Genomic DNA, 22,780 nt, shown 5'->3' on the forward strand with positions numbered 1-22,780 from the left:
TAATATACTGAACATTAGATATTAATTAGGCAGTAATATACTGAACATTAGTAATATACTGAACATTAGATAGTAATATACTGAACATTAGATAGTAATATACTGAACATTAGATAGTAATATACTGAACATTAGTAATATACTGAACATTAGTAATATACTGAACATTAGATAGTAATTAGGCAGTAATATACTGAACATTAGTAATATACTGAACATTAGATAGTAATATACTGAACATTAGAGAGTAATATACTGAACATTAGATAGTAATATACTGAACATTAGATTGTAATTAGGTAGTAATATAATGAACATTAGATAGTAATATACTGAACATTAGTAATATACTGAACATTAGATTGTAATTAGGTAGTAATATAATGAACATTAGATAGTAATATACTGAACATTAGATAGTAATATACTGAACATTAGATAGTAATATACTGAACATTAGATAGTAATTAGATAGTAATATACTGAACATTATATAGTAATATACTGAACATTAGATAGTAATATACTGAACATTAGTAATATACTGAACATTAGATAGTAATATACTGAACATTGGTAATATACTGAACATTAGATAGTAATATACTGAACATTAGATAGTAATATACTGGACATTAGATAGTAATATACTGAACATTAGATAGTAATATACTGAACATTAGTAATATACTGAACATTAGATAGTAATATACTGAACATTGGTAATATACTGAACATTAGATAGTAATATACTGAACATTAGATAGTAATATACTGAACATTAGATAGTAATGTACTGAACATTAGTAATATACTGAACATTAGATTGTAATATACTGAACATTAGATAGTAATATACTGAACATTAGATAGTAATATACTGAACATTAGATAGTAATTAGGTAGTAATATACTGAACATTAGATAGTAATTAGGTAGTAATATACTGAACATTAGATAGTAATATACTGCACATTAGATAGTAATATACTGAACATTAGATAGTAATATAGTGAACATTAGATAGTAATACACTGAACATTAGATAGTAATATACTGAACATTAGTAATATACTGAACATTGGTAATATACTGAACATTAGATAGTAATTAGGTAGTAATATACTGAACATTAGATAGTAATTAGGTAGTAATATACTGAACATTAGATAGTAATTAGGTAGTAATATACTGAACATTAGATAGTAATTAGGTAGTAATATACTGAACATTAGATGGTAATATAGTCGGAAGTGGTGGATGGTGTGCCCGCCTCCTGATTCAGACTAGAAGTCAACTCTGAATATGTCTTCTCTGCCGGCGGCATCTTGGAGCAGCCTCTAGGATAAGTTTTTATTGTTGGTATTGTATTAGGATCCTCATTAGCTGCTGCAAAAGCAGCAACTATTCTTCCTGGGGCCCACACAGAACACAGAACACAGAACACAAAACATGAAACACAATGCAGAATGACATAATGCCAATAGACAAGAATAGCTCAAGGACAGAACCACATACATTTTATTTTAAAGTCGCACAAAGCCTACATATCATTGCATACACACAGACTATCTAGGTCCAATAGGGGAGAGGCATTGTGTCATGAGGTGTTGCTTTATCTGTTTTTTTAAACCAGGTTTGCTGTTTATTTGAGCAATATGAGATGGAAGGAAGTTCTATGCAATAAGGGCTCTATTTAATACTGTACGCTTTTCAAAAGATCAAATGCCCTGGGCGGTACGTACAAAGCATCCAAACCGGGAAAGTCGTATTCGTGTCCGTAATGCTGGTGAGTTACCGTAATGCGGGTGAGTTACCGTAATGCTGGTGAGTTACCGTAATGCGGGTGAGTTATCGTAATGCTGGTGAGTTACCGTAATGCGTGTGAGTTACCGTAATGCTGGTGAGTTACCATAATGCTGGTGAGTTATCGTAATGCTGGTGAGTTACCGTAATGCGGGTGAGTTACCGTAATGCTGGTGAGTTACCGTAATGCGGGTGAGTTACCGTAATGCTGGTGAGTTACCGTAATGCTGGTGAGTTACCGTAATGCGGGTGAGTTACCGTAATGCTGGTGAGTTACCGTAATGCTGATGAGTTACCGTAATGCTGGTGAGTTACCGTAATGCTGGTGAGTTACCGTAATGCTGGTGAGTTATTATAATGCTGGTGAGTTACCGTAATGCGGGTGAGTTACCGTAATGCTGGTGAGTTACCGTAATGCGGGTGAGTTATCGTAATGCTGGTGAGTTACCGTAATGCGTGTGAGTTACCGTAATGCTGGTGAGTTACCATAATGCTGGTGAGTTATCGTAATGCTGGTGAGTTACCATAATGCGGGTGAGTTACCGTAATGCTGGTGAGTTACCGTAATGCGGGTGAGTTACCGTAATGCTGGTGAGTTACCGTAATGCTGGTGAGTTACCGTAATGCTGGTGGGTTATCGTAATGCTTGTGAGTTACCGTAATGCGGGTGAGTTACCGTAATGCGGGTGAGTTACCGTAATGCTTGTGAGTTACCGTAATGCTGGTGAGTTACCGTAATGCTGGTGAGTTACCGTAATGCTGATGAGTTACCGTAATGCTGGTGAGTTACCGTAATGCTGGTGAGTTACCGTAGTGCTGGTGAGTTACCGTAGTGCTGGTGAGTTACCGTAATGCTGGTGAGTTACCGTAATGCTGGTGAGTTACCGTAATGCTGGTGAGTTACCGTAATGCTGGTGAGTTACCGTCGTCTGATATCCAAAAGTTTTTTCCGGCTGTATGTAATAACACAACAAAAAGCGTTCTGGGCTAATACTGTAATCAATAACACACAAAAACATTACTGTAAAGTTGCTTAGGAGCTAGAAGCAGAGCTGTCATGTCTGTCGGCGCCATCTTGCTTGAACAGGGTCCTGGCAAAGGTGGATCTGCTGCCTTGTAGAGGTGGACCTGGTCATTAAGGCCGTTCAAGTCCCAATCCATATCTGGTGGGCCAGGTAGACATTAGGTTTTGAGGCACAGTCCCAGGAAATTATTGCATTCACCTGCTCTATGGTGGTAGAGTGACATTTTTTGTTGTGGTAGCAACCTGCAAATAGCAAAGGAAAATGCATTTAGGTCAGCCTTTACCTGTAAATGAAGTCCATTGGTCTGTCCTTCCCTGTCGGTGACAGAGTTGTAGTCACAGCAGATCCCCCATGTGCATTATTCTATTCTGCATGTAGACAGTAGGCCACGGTGGTAGGGGAGACTCATCCCAAAGCCTCTATTCTGCATGTAGACAGTGGCCACGGTGGTAGGGGAGACTCATCCCAAAGGCTCTATTCTGCATGTAGACAGTAGGCCACGGTGGTAGGGGAGACTCATCCCAAAGCCTCTATTCTGCATGTAGACAGTAGGCCACAGTGGTAGGGCAGACTCATCCCAAAGCCTCTATTCTGCATGTAGACAGGAACCTACGGTGGTAGGGAAGACTAATCCCAAAGCCTCTATTCTTCATATAGACAGTAGGCCACGGTGGTAGGGGAGACTCATCCCAAAGCCTCTATTTTGCATGTAGACAGTAGGCCACGGTGGTAGGCGAGACTCATCCCAAAGGCTCTATTCTACATGTAGACAGTAGCCCACGGTGGTAGGGGAGACTCATCCCAAAGCCTCTATTCTACATGTAGACAGGAACCTATGGTGGTAGGGGAGACTCATCCCAAAGCCTCTATTCTGCATGTAGACAGGAACCTATGGTGGTAGGGGAGACTCATCCAAATTGTCTGTCAGCTAGCAGTGAGGGAGATGGTGGTTGTCTGTCAGCTAGCGGTGAGGGAGATGGAGGTTGTCTGTCAGCTAGCGGTGAGGGTGATGGAGGTTGTCTGTCAGCTAGCGGTGAGGGAGATGGTGGTTGTCTGTCAGCTAGCGGTGAGGGAGATGGTGGTTGTCTGTCAGCTAGCGGTGAAGGAGATGGTGGTTGACACTGCTAGCGGTGAAGGAGATGGTGGTTGTCTGTCAGCTAGCAGTGAGGGAGATGGTGGTTGTCTGTCAGCTAGCGGTGAAGGAGATGGTGGTTGACACTGCTAGCGGTGAAGGAGATGGTGGTTGTCTGTCAGCTAGCGGTGAGGGAGATGGAGGTTGTCTGTCAGCTAGCAGTGAAGGAGATGGTGGTTGTCTGTCAGCTAGCGGTGAGGGAGATGGTGGTTGTCTGTCAGCTAGCAGTGAGGGAGATGGAGGTTGTCTGTCAGCTAGCGGTGAGGGAGATGGAGGTTGTCTGTCAGCTAGCAGTGAAGGAGATGGTGGTTGTCTGTCAGCTAGCGGTGAGGGAGATGGAGGTTGTCTGTCAGCTAGCGGTGAGGGAGATGGTGGTTGTCTGTCAGCTAGCGGTGAGGGAGATGGTGGTTGTCTGTCAGCTAGCGGTGAGGGAGATGGAGGTTGTCTGTCAGCTAGCAGTGAGGGAGATGGTGTCATGGTGGTTGACACTGCTAGCGGTGAGGGAGATGGTGTCATGGTGGTTGACACTCCTAACGGTGAGGGAGATGGTGGTTGTCTGTCAGCTAGCGGTGAGGGAGATGGTGGTTGTCTGTCAGCTAGCAGTGAAGGAGATGGTGTCATGGTGGTTGACACTGCTAGCGGTGAGGGAGATGGTGTCATGGTGGTTGACACTGCTAGCGGTGAGGGAGATGGTGTCATGGTGGTTGACACTGCTAGCGGTGAGGGAGATGGTGTCATGGTGGTTGACACTGCTAGCGGTGAGGGAGATGGTGTCATGGTGGTTGACACTGCTAGCTGACAGACAGTCAGGAAAGGCTGCGCACAGCAAGGTTTCGATGGCTTTGAATGGATGGCAAGAAAGGCCTGAATACCCTGGCAAAGTTTTGATGAAGTTTTAGCACATTTAGAGATTTTCACCACAACAACCCCCAGCTTCACCATAATGATTGAGAAAAAAAACATTAGCGAACAAAACATTATGACATTTTTTTTGGGGGGGGGGGGGTTTAGCACTGCCTACCCTGACTACACTTCACTGCATAACACAACACAAAAACATCATAGCGTTTAAATACATCTTCACTTAAACATCGTTTACAAATAGTTTCCTTCAACACGTCAACCTCTCTCCTCGTCTTGGGTCTGAGGACGTCACCGTGACGTTCCTGTTTGACGAGGCTCTGCCCACGGTGATATCGCAAGGCTTGAACAGACTGGCACATTCAATTACTGTTGAGTTCCCCCTCTAGGAATCACAACAGACACGTACTACAGATGTATTCACTGTCCTGGAATTGGCTTTGGATGAAAGCCAGTCATAGCTGGTATACAGGTATGCTATATTATATTATTCCTTTATCTCCTCTACAGCAACAACAGCCTAGAGGAGCTCTGACCCCTACGTAGGGGTGCAACATTCTCGTGTCTTTCCCAAAATACCCCTGGTTTTCCAGAAGTCCTGTTTGGAGGATTCCCAGATTTCCTGCTAGTTCCCTCATAATTCCAGGAATCTTACAAACAGGATTTCTCAAAAACAGGGGAAGTTTAAAAAAAAATTGCAACCCTATGTAGGGGTCAGGGGTCATACTCCTCTATAGGTTGTGGTTGCTCTAGAGGAGAATGCATTGATGACAGGTTGGTTATAATCTACCTCAATGGCAGTTTGCATTGTTCGGGTCATTGAAGGAACTTCAACATGGCAGATTTTTGCTATGCAAGCTGATAACTGTCCACTGTTGTTTTAAACTTTGGGATTGCAGTATGTTCAGTTTGAAATATGAAATCCTATGTGGACAGATGAATTCTAGGGCAATGTAATATTCCATATGAAAATACAGGACATTATGTTATATCAGATACAGTTGCCATGTCACGGCCGTCAAAAGAAGCAGACCAAGGTGCAGCGTGGTGAGCGAACATTTTCCTCTTTATTTTTGGAATAACGCCAACAAGACACAACCGTGAAGCTTAACAGGGCTATAGTGCCACTAACAAAGATAACTACCCACACTGAAGGAGGGGAAAAAGGGGTACCTAAGTATGATTCCCAATCAGAGACAACGATAGACAGCTGTCCCTGATTGAGAACCATACCCTGGCCAAAACATAGAAAATAACGAAACATAGAAAACAAAACATAGAATGCCCACCCCACATCACACCCTGACCTAACCAAATAGAGACATAAAACGTCTCTCTAAGGTCAGGGCGTGACATGCCATAGATAATGAGTCCTGTTGTCCTTCATTCTTAAAAACATACATTTATTTTAGTCTAGTTCTACAAATTGTTTTTTATCCTAAATTAAATGAAGGCTTCAGAATGAGTTGTCAGTGTGTTTTAGTTGTACAGCTGTTAGCCGGAATGTGATGTAATTGTCTGTTAGTTGAGATCAATACTGGGTGGACGCCACACGAGATGATTGAGATCAACAGCTGAAAGACCCAACCTCTGTCCCCAGGATCAAGGTGGTTAGAGGTCAAAACTTGTCTGGCATTATTGTGTTGCCGTGAACTATTCTAAACTACGGTGACAATAGTGAATGTAAGAGCAATGAAACTGAGGTGAAAAGATTAGCAGAAAATACATTGTGGTTTAACATGACAACTAAAGGTTACAACAACACTTTAAGAGTGCTGACTTTTCCCCTTAGAGGTCAAGGGTCAGGGGTCATTGTGGGAACATGAAATGGGCTTCATCATGTGTTTTCGTCATTGTGCCTTTTAACCCTGGGTCAGGAGGGGGGTGATACCTTGTTATTAAATGGCTGACGTCATAGCAACGTCAGAAGAAGCCGGAATTAATGCTATCATAGACAGACTGGACATCCAGCATGGCTGACGACAGAACAACTGTTGAGCTCTGTTTTGACTGTGGACTTTATCATTAGAGGATATCGTCCCCTTGTTTAAAACGTACCTGATCAAACACTGAGGCGAAGTTGCTCTCACAGCGTTAGTTTACCTCAGAGAGAGAGAGGCCTGCTGCTGTAGTGGAGATGTGCTGAGACCGCTGGATACTGAGCTCCATGGAGAGAATGGAATAGGGCTAAACGGACTGAATGCCTTCTGCTGAGGCAGGACATCTACTGACCACTCTTTACATGGGCCGTGGAGAGGCCCGACACACCACCCCTTTTGTGTGGCCACACAATAATAGAATGGCACGAGAACGACCACTGCCACAGAACATTTGGGCATTGTTCAGGGAACCAATGGGAGTGCAACAAAGAGACAACCTTTGTGTGTGTGTGTGTGTGTGTGTGTGTGTGTGTGTGTGTGTGTGTGTGTGTGTGTGTGTGTTGTGTGTGTGTGTGTGTGTGTGTGTGTGTGTGTGTGTGTGTGTGTGTGTGTGTGTGTGTGTGTGTGTGTGTGTGTGTGTGTGTGTGTGTGTGTGTGTGTGTGTGTGTGTGTGTGTGTGCGCGCTAATGTAAAGGAACGTGAATGCATGTTGAGTCTTTTTCACCTTTAGAGTCTATGACCTAGAGGGAGGGGGACGTCATACAACGACACAGCCAATCAGAGACAACCCTGTTGGATTTATGCCAAGGTTTTTTAGGCTTGTAAGACTTTAGTGGAAGTGGCAAAAGCCAGCAGTTTAAAAAATAATAATCCAAAATGCCCTATACACCGTCCGGCTTCTTCTGTGACCGGCTGATCCGGGAGAGAGAGAGAAGAGATGGAGAAGGATCCCTCAGCAAGCCCCTGCGCTTCAGCGGACAGGACTTTACCGCACTCAAACAAGAGTGCCTCACCAAGAAGTGCCTGTTTGAGGATGACACCTTCCCAGCCTCCGTGGAGTCTCTGGGGTACAAGGAGCTGGGACACAAGTCCAACAAGGTCAAGAACATCGTCTGGAAGAGACCCAAGGTAGGAGAGGAGGGGGGGGAGTGGGGTGGATCTGGAGGAGACCCAAGGTAGGAGAGGAGTGGGGGGGGGACATACAGGAGAGGAAGATGATTCAATAAAGAGGGGGAAGGAATGGAAACGCATGTGGGAGGTGGGATGATGTCCTACAATTACCGAGTCAACAACAAGATGCTTTGAAAAGGGATTCATGATGGCAAAACATGTTGTGAAATCTTATCTGGAACTACATGTTCTGAACAGAGAAATCTAAGGACCTCTGTGAGGTACTTGTCACCATTCATTATGGGATGGAATCATGGTTGTTTAAAACATGGGACTGTCAGAAATGGGGGGGGGGGCTGATTATATCAATTCGTGGCAAGGTTGATGTGAAGCTATGAATTAGTGAAGTATAGTTGATCTATTTGTTTGTAGAGAGATGCCAGGGACCTCACCATACGATGTTACCACCATGCTTAGGTGTCGATACAATATGTAATGCGATTCTCACGATTCTACTGTATATATACTGCAATTTTTTTGGGGGGCGATTTGATGTTCCAAATAAATTGCTCACTATATGTCTGCTGCAGAGAGACGAGGAGAGAGTCAGGAGAAAATGAGTTCTGATCAGTCAGGGAAATAGAAGTGCTGTAAACATGTTGACTCACTATTTAAACAGAACCTATAGAATTAAAAATAGCGTTTTGGCGCAGGTACAGCCAACTAGCGCATGCTAACGCTACCCATAGTAGCAAAATAATGATAATAATAATAATCATAATTATATACACTGACTGAACAAAACATTAAGAACACCTGCTCTTTCCATGATACAGACTGACCAGGTGAATCCAGGTGAAAGATATGATTCATTATTGATGTTATCTGTTAAATCCACTTCAGTCAGTGTAGATGAAGGGGAGGAGACGGGATAAAGGAAGGATTTTTAAACATTGAGACAATAGAGACATGGATTGTGTCTGTGTGCCATTCAGAAGGTGAATGGGCAAGACAAAATATTAAAGTGCCTGAACGGGGGTATGGTAGTAGGTGCCAGGCGCACTGGTTGTGTCAAGAACTGCAACGCTGCTGGGTTTTTCATGCTAAACACTTTCCTGTGTATCAAGAATGGTCCACCATGCAAATTACATCCAGCCAATTTGACACAACTGTGGGATGCATGGGCCAGCATCCATGGGGTGCAACTCAATATTAGGAAGGTGTTCCTAATGTTTGGTACACTCAAAATGTGTGTATATATATATATACATATATATATAGACCCCTTGACTTTTCCCACATTTTGTTACGTTACAGCCTTATTCTAAAAGGTATTAAGGCTGCTGAGGGGAGGACGGCTCATAATAGAGTCTGGAACACAAACCAAATGGAATGGCATTAAACACATGGAAACCATGGAAACCGTGGAATCCATGGAAACCATGGAAACCGTGGAAACCATATGTTTGATGTATTTGATACAATTCCACCAGCCATTAACCATGAGCCCGTCCTCCCAAAATGAAGGTGCCACCAACCTCCTGTGATATATACTATTATTATTAATTACTTATTTATTTACAAATCGATACTTGTAGTCAAATATCAATATAATATCATCCAATAATAATGTAGTAATATGTAACTGTATGGATTTGAATATTTCCCTTACAGCAGTGAAGTAGTTTATTTCAAAGTCATATCCCTCTTACGTCCCCCCAGGCAGCTGATCCAAGTGTCTGTGTGTTTCTGTGTCACCAGGAGATCTGTGAGAACCCTCAGTTCATTGTGGGCGGAGCCAGCAGGACAGACATTTGCCAGGGAGATCTTGGTAAATATAAATGTTACCCCACACCACACTACACCACACTACACCACACCACACTACACCACACCACACCACACTACACCACACCACACCACACCACACCACACCACACTACACTACACCACACCACACTACACTACACCACACTACACCACACTACACCACACCACACTACACCACACCACACCACACCACACTACACCACACCACACTACACCACACCACACCACACCACACTACACCACACCACACCACACTACACCACACCACACTACACTACACCACACCACACCACACCACACTACACTACACCACACTACACTACACTACACCACACCACACCACACTACACTACACCACACTACACTACACTACACCACACTACACTACACCACACTACACTACACTACACCACACCACACTACACCACACCACACCACACCACACCACACCACACCACACTACACCACACTACACCACACTACACTACACCACACCACACCACACCACACCACACCACACTACACTACACTACACCACACCACACTACACTACACTACACTACACCACACTACACCACACTACACCACACCACACCACACTACACCACACCACACCACACTACACTACACTACACCACACTACACCACACTACACCACACTACACCACACCACACCACACTACACTACACTACACCACACCACACCACACTACACTACACCACACCACGCCACACTACACCACACCACACCACACTACACCACACTACACCACACTACACCACACCACACCACACCACACCACACTACACCACACCACACCACACTACACCACACCACACCACACTACACTACACTACACTACACCACACCACACTACACCACACCACACTACACCACACCACACTACACCACACCACACTACACCACACTACACCACACCACACCACACCACACTACACCACACCACACTACACCACACCACACCCACACCACACCACACTACACCACACCACACTACACCACACTACACCACACCACACTACACCACACCACACTACACCACACCACACCACACCACACTACACTACACCACACCACACTACACCACACCACACTACACCACACCACACCACACCACACTACACTACACTACACCACACCACACTACACCACACCACACCACACCACACTACACCACACCACACTACACCACACCACACTACACCACACTACCCCACACCACACTACACTACACCACACCACACCACACCACACCACACCACACTACACCACACCACACCACACCACACTACACCACACCACACCACACCACACTACACCACACTACACCACACTACCCCACACCACACTACACCACACCACACTACACCACACCACACCACACTACACTACACTACACCACACCACACCACACCACACTACACCACACTACACTACACTACACCACACTACACTACACCACACCACACTACACCACACTACACTACACCACACCACACCACACTACACTACACTACACTACACCACACCACACCACACCACACCACACCACACCACACCACACCACACTACACTACACTACACTACACTACACTACACCACACCACACCACACCACACTACACTACACTACACTATACCACACCACACTACACCACACCACACCACACTACACCACACCACACCACACCACACCACACCACACCACATGTATTGACTGGTACTGAGGAGAAGTCAGGTGTGTGATGTATTGACTGGTACTGAGGAGAGGTCAGGTGTGTGATGTAATGGCTGGTACTGAGGAGAGGTCAGGTGTGTGATGTATTGACTGGTACTGAGGAGAAGTCAGGTGTGTGATGTATTGACTGGTACTTAGGAGAGGTCAGGTGTGTGATGTAATGGCTGGTACTGAGGAGAGGTCAGGTGTGTGATGTATTGACTGGTACTGAGGAGAGGTCAGGTGTGTGATGTATAGACTGGTACTGAGGAGAGGTCAGGTGTGTGATGTAATGACTGGTACCGAGGAGAGGTCAGGTGTGTGATGTAATGACTGGTACTGAGGAAAGGTCAGGTGTGTGATGTATTGACTGGTACCGAGGAGAGGTCAGGTGTGTGATGTAATGGCTGGTACTGAGGAGAGGTCAGGTGTGTGATGTAATGACTGGTACTGAGGAGAGGTCAGGTGTGTGATGTAATTACTGTTACTGAGGAGAGGTCAGTTGTGTGATGTAATGGCTGGTACTGAGGAGAGGTCAGGTGTGTGATGTATTGACTGGTACTGAGGAGAGGTCAGGTGTGTGATGTAATGACTGGTACCGAGGAGAGGTCAGGTGTGTGATGTAATGACTGGTACCGAGGAGAGGTCAGGTGTGTGATGTAATGACTGGTACTGAGGAGAGGTCAGGTGTGTGATGTATTGACTGGTACTGAGGAGAGGTCAGGTGTGTGATGTATTGACTGGTACCTTGGAGAGGTCAGGGTGTGCGATGTATTGACTCACGAGTTGGAAAGGGCTTGATGTTTTATGTACCATGATAACCCTGAGGGGAATACTACAAAGTAGGATCAATGAGTTAGTCATTAAAAAGGCTGAGCTTAGATATGTATTTTTGGGTCGTTTAATCAATTAGACCGAGCCCATTTCAAGCTCATCTTTCAAAAAAAAAAGATGGCTAACATATTGATCATACTCTATAGTATACCTCTCAGGTCACCTGTCTCTTCAGGGCAGAAAACATCCCAGTTCTCCCCTGTGAGCCTCACGGCTGGCCTCTCCACCTCTCCACCAGTGGCCTCTCTATATTGTACTGGCTCTATGGAAGGGATTCCAGCTAGCAGCACTTCTCATTGTTGAGCTGTCCGTCCATCCAGTGTCGAGACTCTGTATAAAGTCACCATGAGGGACAAAGGTCCATACAGGCTGGGACAACAATATTAACTGCCATTGTTCAGTGGTTAACTCACTGACTGGGCATATAGCCAACATGCAGGTTTGGAGCGGCAGTCAGAAAACACTGAGGTGAGAGACTGGGTACTGTTCCTCAACACTGAGGTGAGAGACTGGGTACTGTTCCTCAACACTGAGGTGAGAGACTGGGTACTGTTCCTCAACACTGAGGTGAGAGACTGGGTACTGTTCCTCAACACTGAGGTGAGAGACTGGGTACTGTTCCTCAACACTGAGGTGAGAGACTGGGTACTGTTCCTCAACACTGAGGTGAGAGACTGGGTACTGTTCCTCAACACTGAGGTGAGAGACTGGGTACTGTTCCTCAACACTGAGGTGAGAGACTGGGTACTGTTCCTCAACACTGAGGTGAGAGACTGGGTACTGTTCCTCAACACTGAGGTGAGAGACTGGGTACTGTTCCTCAACAACACAAAGATATTGGAGGAAATATTGCATCAGCATTTTACATATCAAGTCGGGAGAGGCAAATACGGACTCGCCTGTTGCCCAAAATCAGGACGACTGACTAAACTAGCTAGCTGGGAAGGTCTCATCAGGACGACTGACTGGACTAGCTAGATTGGAAGGGCTCATCAGATGACTGACTGAACTATCTAGCTAGGAAGGGCTCATCAGGATGACTGACTGAACTAGCTAGCTGGGAAGGGCTCATCAGATGACTGACTGAACTAGCTAGCTGGGAAGGGCTCATCAGATGACTGACTGAACTAGCTGGCTGGGAAGGGCTCACCGGGATGACTGACTAAACTATCTAGCTAGGAAGGGCTCATCAGGATGACTGACTGAACTAGCTAGCTAGGAAGGTCTCATCAGGATGACTGACTGAACTAGCTAGCTAGGAAGATCTCATCAGGATGACTGACTGAACCCAATCCATTCATCTCCACTCGACTCTCAGCTACGTGAAATAGCAGAAGTCATCAATTTGTGCAGCCGGTGTGTCAGAAAAGCCTCTCCCTATCAAGTCCCACGTGGAGACAACAAAGATGGTCACCACTCAATAGTTGAACAATAAACAAAACATAACATTGGGTCTCCCGTCCATCACCTCCAACCAATCACTGCCAGGGGTTAGATAACAACGGTTTTACATGTTGTGGACCTTTACCAGTGGCAATGGGGAATGAAACCAACCTCCCATTGAGCCTGTTGAATGACTGTGTGTTCATTGGGTTTGTGTGTGTGCGTGTGTGTGTGTTTACAGTGATTGTACAAAACATTAGGAACACCTTCCTAAAATTAAGTTGCCCTCAGAACAGCCTCAATTCATCAGGAAATGGACTCTACAAGGTGCTGAAAGCGTTCCACAGGGATGTTGGTCCATGTTGACTCCAATGCTTCCCACAGTTGTGTCAAGATGGCTGGATGTCCTTTGGCTGGTGGACCATTCTCAATACACACGGGAAACTGTTGAGCGTGAAAAACCCAGCAGCGTTGCAGTTAAATATTTTGTCTTGCTCATTCACCCTCTCAATGGCATACATACACAATCCATGACGCAATTGTCTTAAGACTTAAAAATCCTTCTTTAACGTGTCTCCTCCCCTTCATCTACACTGACTGAAGTGGACAAGTGACATCAATAAGGAATCATAGCTTTCACCTGGATTCACCTGGTCAGGTGTTAATATTTTGTACACTCAATGTATCTGTATATGTGTCTGTTGGTAACTAACTGTGTGTTTCCTAGGTGTGTGTGTCTGTCTGACTGTGTGTTCCTAGGTGTGTGTCTGTCTGACTGTGTGTTCCTAGGTGTGTGTCTGTTGGTAACTAACTGTGTGTTTCCTAGGTGACTGCTGGCTGCTGGCTGCTATAGCCTGTCTGACTCTGAATGAGAAGCTTCTCTACCGGGTCGTTCCTCAGGAACAGAGCTTCTCTGAGGGATATGGAGGAATCTTCCACTTCCAGGTCAGAACCCACCAATCAAAAGCAAATCAAATCAAATCAAATCCAAATGTATTTGTCACATACACATGGTTAGCAGATGTTAATGCGAGTGTAGCGAACTGCTTGTGCTTCTAGTTCCGACAATGCAGTAATAACCAACAAGTAATCTAACTAACAATTCCAAAACTACTGTCTTTACACAGTGTAAGGAGATAAAGAATATGTACATAAGGATATATGAATGAGTGATGGTACAGAGCAGCATAGGCAAGATACAGTAGATGGTATCGAGTACAGTATATACATATGAGATGAGTATGTAAACAAAGTGGCATAGTTAAAGTGGCCAGTGATACATGTAATTACATAAGGATGCAGTCGATGATATAGAGTACAGTATATACGTATGCATATGAGATGAATAATGTAGGGTAAGTAACATTATATAAGCTAGCACAGAACTAGAATGAGTTTACTAGTTAATGCCAGGGTTAGAGGCTCTAAGACTCTTTTAGAGATTTGTTCCTGTGGTCTAAACAACTCTCAATACTACACTATGTTACACTGTAATCACAGTTCCATTTCAATTCAGTCAGTTCAAGACGTACACTTATTCAAAATTCACATTAAACTCATTTTAATTTCCTTAAAAAAGTGGGATAGGAATTTCAGTTTACTTCCTGAATTGTGTGAAATTAAATGGAATCAACCCCAACCCTGATTGCAACAGATGATCTTCTCTTGTCAAATCCTCAACCATGTACTGCATGGGACAACTCTTTCTCCCCCAGTTCTGGCGCTATGGCGACTGGGTTGACGTTGTTATTGACGACCGCATCCCCACCTTCAACAGCCAGCTGGTGTTCACCAAGTCTGCAGAGAGAAATGAATTCTGGAGTGCCCTGCTGGAGAAGGCCTACGCCAAGTATGTACTGCTGACCCTAAATCTAGACCAAGTAGGTAACCCCAACCCCAACCCTACACCAAGTAGGTAACCCCACGACCCTAACCCTCACTCTCCCATCACCCCTCCCCAGGATTCACGGTTCCTATGAGGTCCTGAAGGGCGGTAACCTCACGACCCTAACCCTCACTCTCCCATCCCCCCCCCCTCCCCAGGCTGAAGGGTGGTAACACCACGACCCTAACCCTCACTCTCCCATCCCCCTCCTCCCCAGGCTGAAGGGCGGTAACCACAACCCTAACCCTCACTCTCCCATCACCCCTCCCCAGGATTCACGGTTCCTATGAGGTCCTGAAGGGCGGTAACACCACGACCCTAACCCTCACTCTCCCACCCCCCCTCCCCAGGCTTCACGGTTCCTATGAGGCCCTGAAGGGCAGTAACACCACAACCCTAACCCTCACTCTCCCATCCCCAGGCTGAAGGGTGGTAACACCACGACCCTAACCCTCACTCTCCCATCCCCCTCCTCCCCAGGCTGAAGGGCGGTAACCACAACCCTAACCCTCACTCTCCCATCACCCCTCCCCAGGATTCACGGTTCCTATGAGGTCCTGAAGGGCGGTAACACCACAACCCTAACCCTCACTCTCCCATCACCCCTCCCCAGGATTCACGGTTCCTATGAGGTCCTGAAGGGCGGTAACACCACGACCCTAACCCTGACTCTCCCATCCCCCCTCCCCAGGCTTCACGGTTCCTACGAGGCCCTGAAGGGCGGTAACACCACGGAGGCCATGGAAGACTTCACCGGGGGCGTGACAGAGTTCTATGAGATGAAGGAGGCGCCCAAGGAGTTGTACAAGATCATGAAGAAGGCCCTGGAGAGAGGCTCTATGATGGGCTGCTCTATCGACGTGAGTCTCTGACCTTAGGATCGTGACCCCTGACCTCCAACAGGTCTCACAAACCGTAGTTGAAGACACTCACGTCGATAGAGCAGCCCATCATGGAGCCCCTCTCTTCATTTATGATTCTGACCCATCACCTGACCTGTCACCTGACCTGTCACCTGACCTGTCACCAGACCTGTCACCTGACCTGTCACCTGACCTGTCACCTGACCTGTCACCAGACCTGTCACCTGACCTGTCACCTGACCTGTCACCTGACCTGTCACCTGACCTGTCACCTGACCTGTCACCTGACATGTCACCTGACCTGTCACCTGACCCATCACCTGACCTGTCACCTGACCTGTCACCTGACCTGTCACCTGACCTGTCACCTGACCCATCACCTGACCTGTCACCAGACCTGTCACCAGACCTGTCACCAGACCTGTCACCTGACCTGTCACATGACCTGTCACCAGACCTGTCACCTGACCTGTCACCTGACCTGTCACCTGACCTGTCACCAGACCTGTCACCTGACCTGTCACCTGACCTAACACCTGACCTGTCACCTGACCTGTCACCTGACCTGTCACCAGACCTGTCACCTGACCTGTCACCTGACCTGTCACCAGACCTGTCACCTGACCTGTCACCTGACCCATCACCTGACCTGTCACCTGACCTGTCACCAGACCTGTCACCAGACCTGTCACCTGACCTGTCACCTGACCTGTCACCTGACCCGTCACCTGACCTGTCACCTGACCTGTCACCTGACCTGTCACCAGACCTGTCACCTGACCTGTCACCAGACCTAACACCTGACCTTTCACCTGACCTAACACCTGACCTGTCACCTGACGTGTCACCTGACCTGTCACCTGACCTAACACCTGACCTGTCACCTGACCTAACACCTGACCTGTCACCTGACCTGTCACCTGACCCATCACCTGACCTGTCACCAGACCTGTCACCAGACCTGTCACCAGACCTGTCACCAGACCTGTCACCAGACCTGTCACCTGACCTGTCACCTGACCTGTCACCAGACCTGTCACCTGACCTGTCACCTGACCTGTCACCTGACCTGTCACCAGACCTGTCACCAGACCTGTCACCTGACCTGTCACCTGACCTGTCACCAGACCTGTCACCTGACCTGTCACCTGACCCGTCACCTGACCTGTCACCTGACCTGTCACCTGACCTGTCACCTGACCCGTCACCTGACCTGTCACCAGACCTGTCACCAGACCTGTCACCAGACCTGTCACCTGACCTGTCACCTGACCTGTCACCTGACCCATCACCTGACCTGTCACCTGACCTGTCACCTGACCTGTCACCTGACCTGTCACCTGACCCATCACCTGACCTGTCACCAGACCTGTCACCAGACCTGTCACCAGACCTGTCACCTGACCCATCACCTGACCTGTCACCTGACCTGTCACCTGACCTGTCACCTGACCCATCACCTGACTTGTCACCAGACCTGTCACCTGACCTGTCACCTGACCTGTCACCTGACCTGTCACCAGACCTGTCACCTGACCTGTCACCTGACCTGTCACCAGACCTGTCACCTGACCTGTCACCAGACCTAACACCTGACCTGTCACCTGACTTAACACCTGACCTGTCACCTGACCTGTCACCTGACCTAACACCTGACCTGTCACCTGAGCTGTCACCTGACCCGTCACCTGACCTGTCACCAGACCTGTCACCAGACCTGTCACCAGACCTGTCACCTGACCTGTCACCTGACCTGTCACCTGACCCATCACCTGACCCCTCACCTGACCCGTCACCTGACCTGTCACCTGACCTGTCACCTGACCTGTCACCTGACCTGTCACCAGACCTGTCACCTGACCTGTCACCTGACCTAACACCTGACCTGTCACCTGACCTGTCACCTGACCTGTCACCAGACCTGTCACCTGACCTGTCACCTGACCTGTCACCAGACCCATCACCTGACCTGTCACCAGACCTGTCACCAGACCTGTCACCAGACCTGTCACCTGACCTGTCACCTGACCTGTCACCAGACCTAACACCTGACCTGTCACCTGACCTAACACCTGACCTGTCACCAGACCTAACACCTGACCTGTCACCTGACCTGTCACCTGACCTGTCACCAGACCTAACACCTGACCTGTCACCAGACCTAACACCTGACCTGTCACCTGACCTGTCACCTGACCTAACACCTGACCTGTCACCAGACCTAACACCTGACCTGTCACCTGACCTGTCACCTGACCTGTCACCAGACCTAACACCTGACCTGTCACCTGACCTGTCACCTGACCTGTCACCAGACCTAACACCTGACCTGTCACCTGACCTAACACCTGACCTGTCACCAGACCTAACACCTGACCTGTCACCTGACCTAACACCTGACCTAACACCTGACCTGTCACCTTACCTGTCACCTGACCTAACACCTGACCTGTCACCAGACCTAACACCTGACCTGTCACCTGATCTAACACCTGACCTGTCACCTAACCTGTCACCAGACCTAACACCTGACCTGTCACCTGACCTGTCACCTGACCTGTCACCAGACCTAACACCTGACCTGTCACCTGACCTAACACCTGACCTGTCACCAGACCTAACACCTGACCTGTCACCTGACCTAACACCTGACCTAACACCTGACCTGTCACCTTACCTGTCACCTGACCTAACACCTGACCTGTCACCAGACCTAACACCTGACCTGTCACCTGATCTAACACCTGACCTGTCACCTAACCTGTCACCAGACTTGTCACCTGACCTGTCACCAGACCTGTCACCTGACCTGTCACCAGACTTGTCACCTGACCTGTCACCTGACCTGTCACCAGACCTAACACCAGACCTAACACCTGACCTGTCACCTTACCTGTCACCTGACCTAACACCTGACCTGTCACCAGACCTAACACCTGACCTGTCACCTGATCTAACACCTGACCTGTCACCAGACCTAACACCAGACCTGTCACCAGACCTGTCACCTGACCTGTCACCTGATCTAACACCAGACCAGTCACCAGACCTGCCACCAGACCTGCCACCAGACCTGTCACCAGACCTGTCACCTGACCTGTCACCTGACCTGTCACCTGACCTGTCACCTGATCTAACACCAGACCTGTCACCAGAACTGTCACCTGACCTGTCACCTGACCTGTCACCAGACCTGTCACCTGACCTGTCACCAGACATGTCACCTGACCTGTCACCAGACATGTCACCTGACCTTTCACCTGACCTGTCACCAGACCTGTTACCTGACCTGTCACCTGGCCTGTCACCTGAACTAACACCAAACCTGTCACCAGACCTGTCACCTGACCTAACACCAGACCTGTCAACAGACCTGTCACCTGAACTAACACCAAACCTGTCACCAGACCTGTCACCTGACCTAACACCAGACCTGTCAACAGACCTGTCACCAGACCTGTCACTTGACCTTTCACCAGACCTGTCACCTGACCCTTCATCTGACCTGTCACCTGACCTAACACCTGACCTGTCACCTGACCTGTCAGCTGCCCTGTCACCTGACCTGTCACCTGACCTTTCACCTGACCTGTCACCTGACCTGTCACCTGACCTGTCATCTGACTTGTCACCTGACCTGTCACCTGACCTGTCACCTGACTTGTCACCTGACCTGTCACCTGACTTGTCACTTGACCTGTCACCTGACCTGTCACCAGACCTAAGAGCCATTTCAGTCAATGCAAAAGTATTACTATGGGTCCTGTCTGTGGTGGCCCGGGGGTTAGTGCTGCCATCCCCGCACCCTGTGCACATGTGTACCGTGTCAGTGTGGGTACATATCTGTCCCACTGCCTAATTGACAGAATGGCCGTGTCCAAATCTGTCCCACTGCCTAATTGTCACAATGGCCATGTTCAAATCTGTCCCACTGCCTAATTGACACAATGGCCGTGTCCAAATCTGTCCCACTGCCTAATTGACAGAATGGCCATGTCCAAATCTGTTCCACTGCCTAATTGACAGAATGGCCATGTCCAAATCTGTCCCACTGCCTAATTGACAGAATGGCCATGTCCAAATCTGTCCCACTGCCTAATTGACACAATGGCCGTGTCAAAATCTGTCCCACTGCCTAATTGACAGAATGGCCATGTCCAAATCTGTCCCACTGCCTAATTGACACAATGGCCATGTCCAAATCTGTCCCACTGCCTAATTGACACAATGGCCATGTCCAAATCTGTCCCACTGCCTAATTGACACAATGGCCATGTCCAAATCTGTCCCACTGCCTAATTGACACAATGGCCATGTCCAAATCTGTCCCACTGCCTAATTGACACAATGGCAGTGTCAAAATATTCGTACTTACGCTCTAAATAGTAGTTGTTTTGAGAATGCGAAAAAGAACGTTTCATAGTTTGTGAAATGTCTAAAATGTAGTATGTTGTAAATGCCAAGATGTCTTACTCATTTTTGGCTTTTCATCTAATAAAATTGCATACTATTGAGGAAGAGAATTGTGTTTTGAGACCCACGTATATTTGACAACAGCTGATAATCAGCTGAAGGGACACGTTGTATCAAAATGAACCAATGGCAGGAATCAAAGCAAATATGCCTTAGATGAGGTCTTCTCAGTAGGAGGAGCCAAGTATGCTGATATTTGTGGCTTATTGCATTCGTTTTTACTCAATAGTACTCAATAGTACTCAATAGTACTCAATAGTACTCAATAGTACATTCTAAATATTGTCTAGTATGAGTAGGACACTGTATGCGGATTTAGTAAGTGGTAGGCAAGCCAGATTTTGGACACGGCCAATGCTTTCTCTTCTCTTTCCTTGTGAATAAAAACATGTACAAAATACAAGGATAGTGGGAACTGCCCCCCCTCCCCCCAAAAAATAACTTCAGCTATTTAATAAGATTAACATACTATATCTAGTGCTGGAAGTCATCAGTGATCAAATATCCTCGATGGTCACCACTAAGTAAACAGAATGTTTATGGCCACCACTAAGAAAACAAAACAATTATGGCCACCACTAAGTAAACAGAATGTTTATGGCCACCATTAAGAAAACAAAACAATTATGGCCACCACTAAGTAAACAAAACAATTATGGCCACCACTAAGTAAACAAAACAATTATGGCCACCACTTAGAAAACAAAACAATTATGGCCACCACTTAGAAAACAAAACAATTATGGCCACCACTAAGAAAACAAAACAATTATGGCCACCACTAAGTAAACAAAACAATTATGGCCACCACTAAGAAAACAAAACAATTATGGCCACCACTAAGTAAACAAAACAATTATGGCCACCACTAAGTAAACAAAACAATTATGACCACCACTAAGTAAACAAAACAATTATGGCCACCACTTAGAAAACAAAACAATTATAGCCACCACTAAGAAAACAAAACAATTATGGCCACCACTAAGAAAACAAAACAATTATAGCCACCACTAAGAAAACAAAACAATTATGGCCACCACTAAGAAAACAAAACAATTATAGCCACCACTAAGAAAACAAAACAATTATGGCCACCACTAAGTAAATAAAACAATTATGGCCACCACTTAGAAAACAAAACAATTATGGCCACCACTAAGAAAACAAAACAATTATGGCCACCACTAAGAAAACAAAACAATTATAGCCACCACTAAGAAAACAAAACAATTATGGCCACCACTAAGTAAACAAAACAATTATAGCCACCACTAAGAAAACAAACCAATTATGGCCACCACTAACTAAACGTTTATGAAAATGTATCGTGGTGCTTTCTAAACCCTGACCTGTATCTGTGTTTATCAGGGACTAAACCCTGACCTGTATCTGTGTTTATCAGGGACTAAACCATGACCTGTATCTGTGTTCATCGGGGACTAAACCCTGACCTGTATCTGTGTTCATCAGGGACTAAACCCTGATCTGTACCTGTGTGTATCAGGGACTAACCCCTGACCTGTATCTGTGTTTATCAGGGACTAAACCCTAACATGTATCTGTGTTTATCAGGGACTAAACCCTGACCTGTATCTGTGTTTATCGGGGACTAAACCCTGACCTGTATTTGTGTTTATCAGGGACTAAACCCTGACCTGTACCTGCGTTTATCAGGGACTAAACACTGACCTGTATCTGTGTTTATCAGGGACTAAACCCTGACCTGTATCTGTGTTTATCAGGGACTAAACCCTGACCTGTATCTGTGTTTAACAGGGACTAAACCCTGATCTGTACCTGTGTTTATCGGGGACTAAACCCTGACCTGTACCTGTGTTTATCAGGGACTAAACCCTGACCTGTATCTGTGTTTATCAGGGACTAAACCCTGACCTGTATCTGCGTTTATCAGGGACTAAACCCTGACCTGTATCTGTGTTTATCAGGGACTAACCCT

General features: G+C 46.6%; 1 protein-coding gene across 4 annotated transcripts in view; it reads left to right on the forward strand.

The window, feature by feature from the left end:
- The first annotated feature begins 7,501 nt into the window (after nt 1-7,501).
- Nucleotides 7,502-22,780, forward strand: part of LOC109880971 (calpain-3-like) — a 39,069-nt gene continuing 23,790 nt past the window's right edge. For 2 of the 4 annotated variants that reach the window (XM_031829381.1, XM_031829383.1), the window contains exons 1-5: nt 7,581-7,832; nt 9,576-9,645; nt 14,426-14,544; nt 15,315-15,448; nt 16,176-16,344. In XM_031829381.1, the coding sequence (XP_031685241.1) occupies nt 7,581-7,832; nt 9,576-9,645; nt 14,426-14,544; nt 15,315-15,448; nt 16,176-16,344 (744 nt within the window). Of the gene's footprint in view, nt 7,833-9,575; nt 9,646-14,425; nt 14,545-15,314; nt 15,449-16,175; nt 16,345-22,780 lie in introns of all 4 variants that reach the window. The other 2 variants (XM_031829380.1, XM_031829382.1) reach the window with 2 other exon arrangements.

Source organism: Oncorhynchus kisutch, linkage group LG7 (genome assembly GCF_002021735.2).
Source record: "Oncorhynchus kisutch isolate 150728-3 linkage group LG7, Okis_V2, whole genome shotgun sequence".
NCBI lineage: Eukaryota > Metazoa > Chordata > Actinopteri > Salmoniformes > Salmonidae > Oncorhynchus > Oncorhynchus kisutch.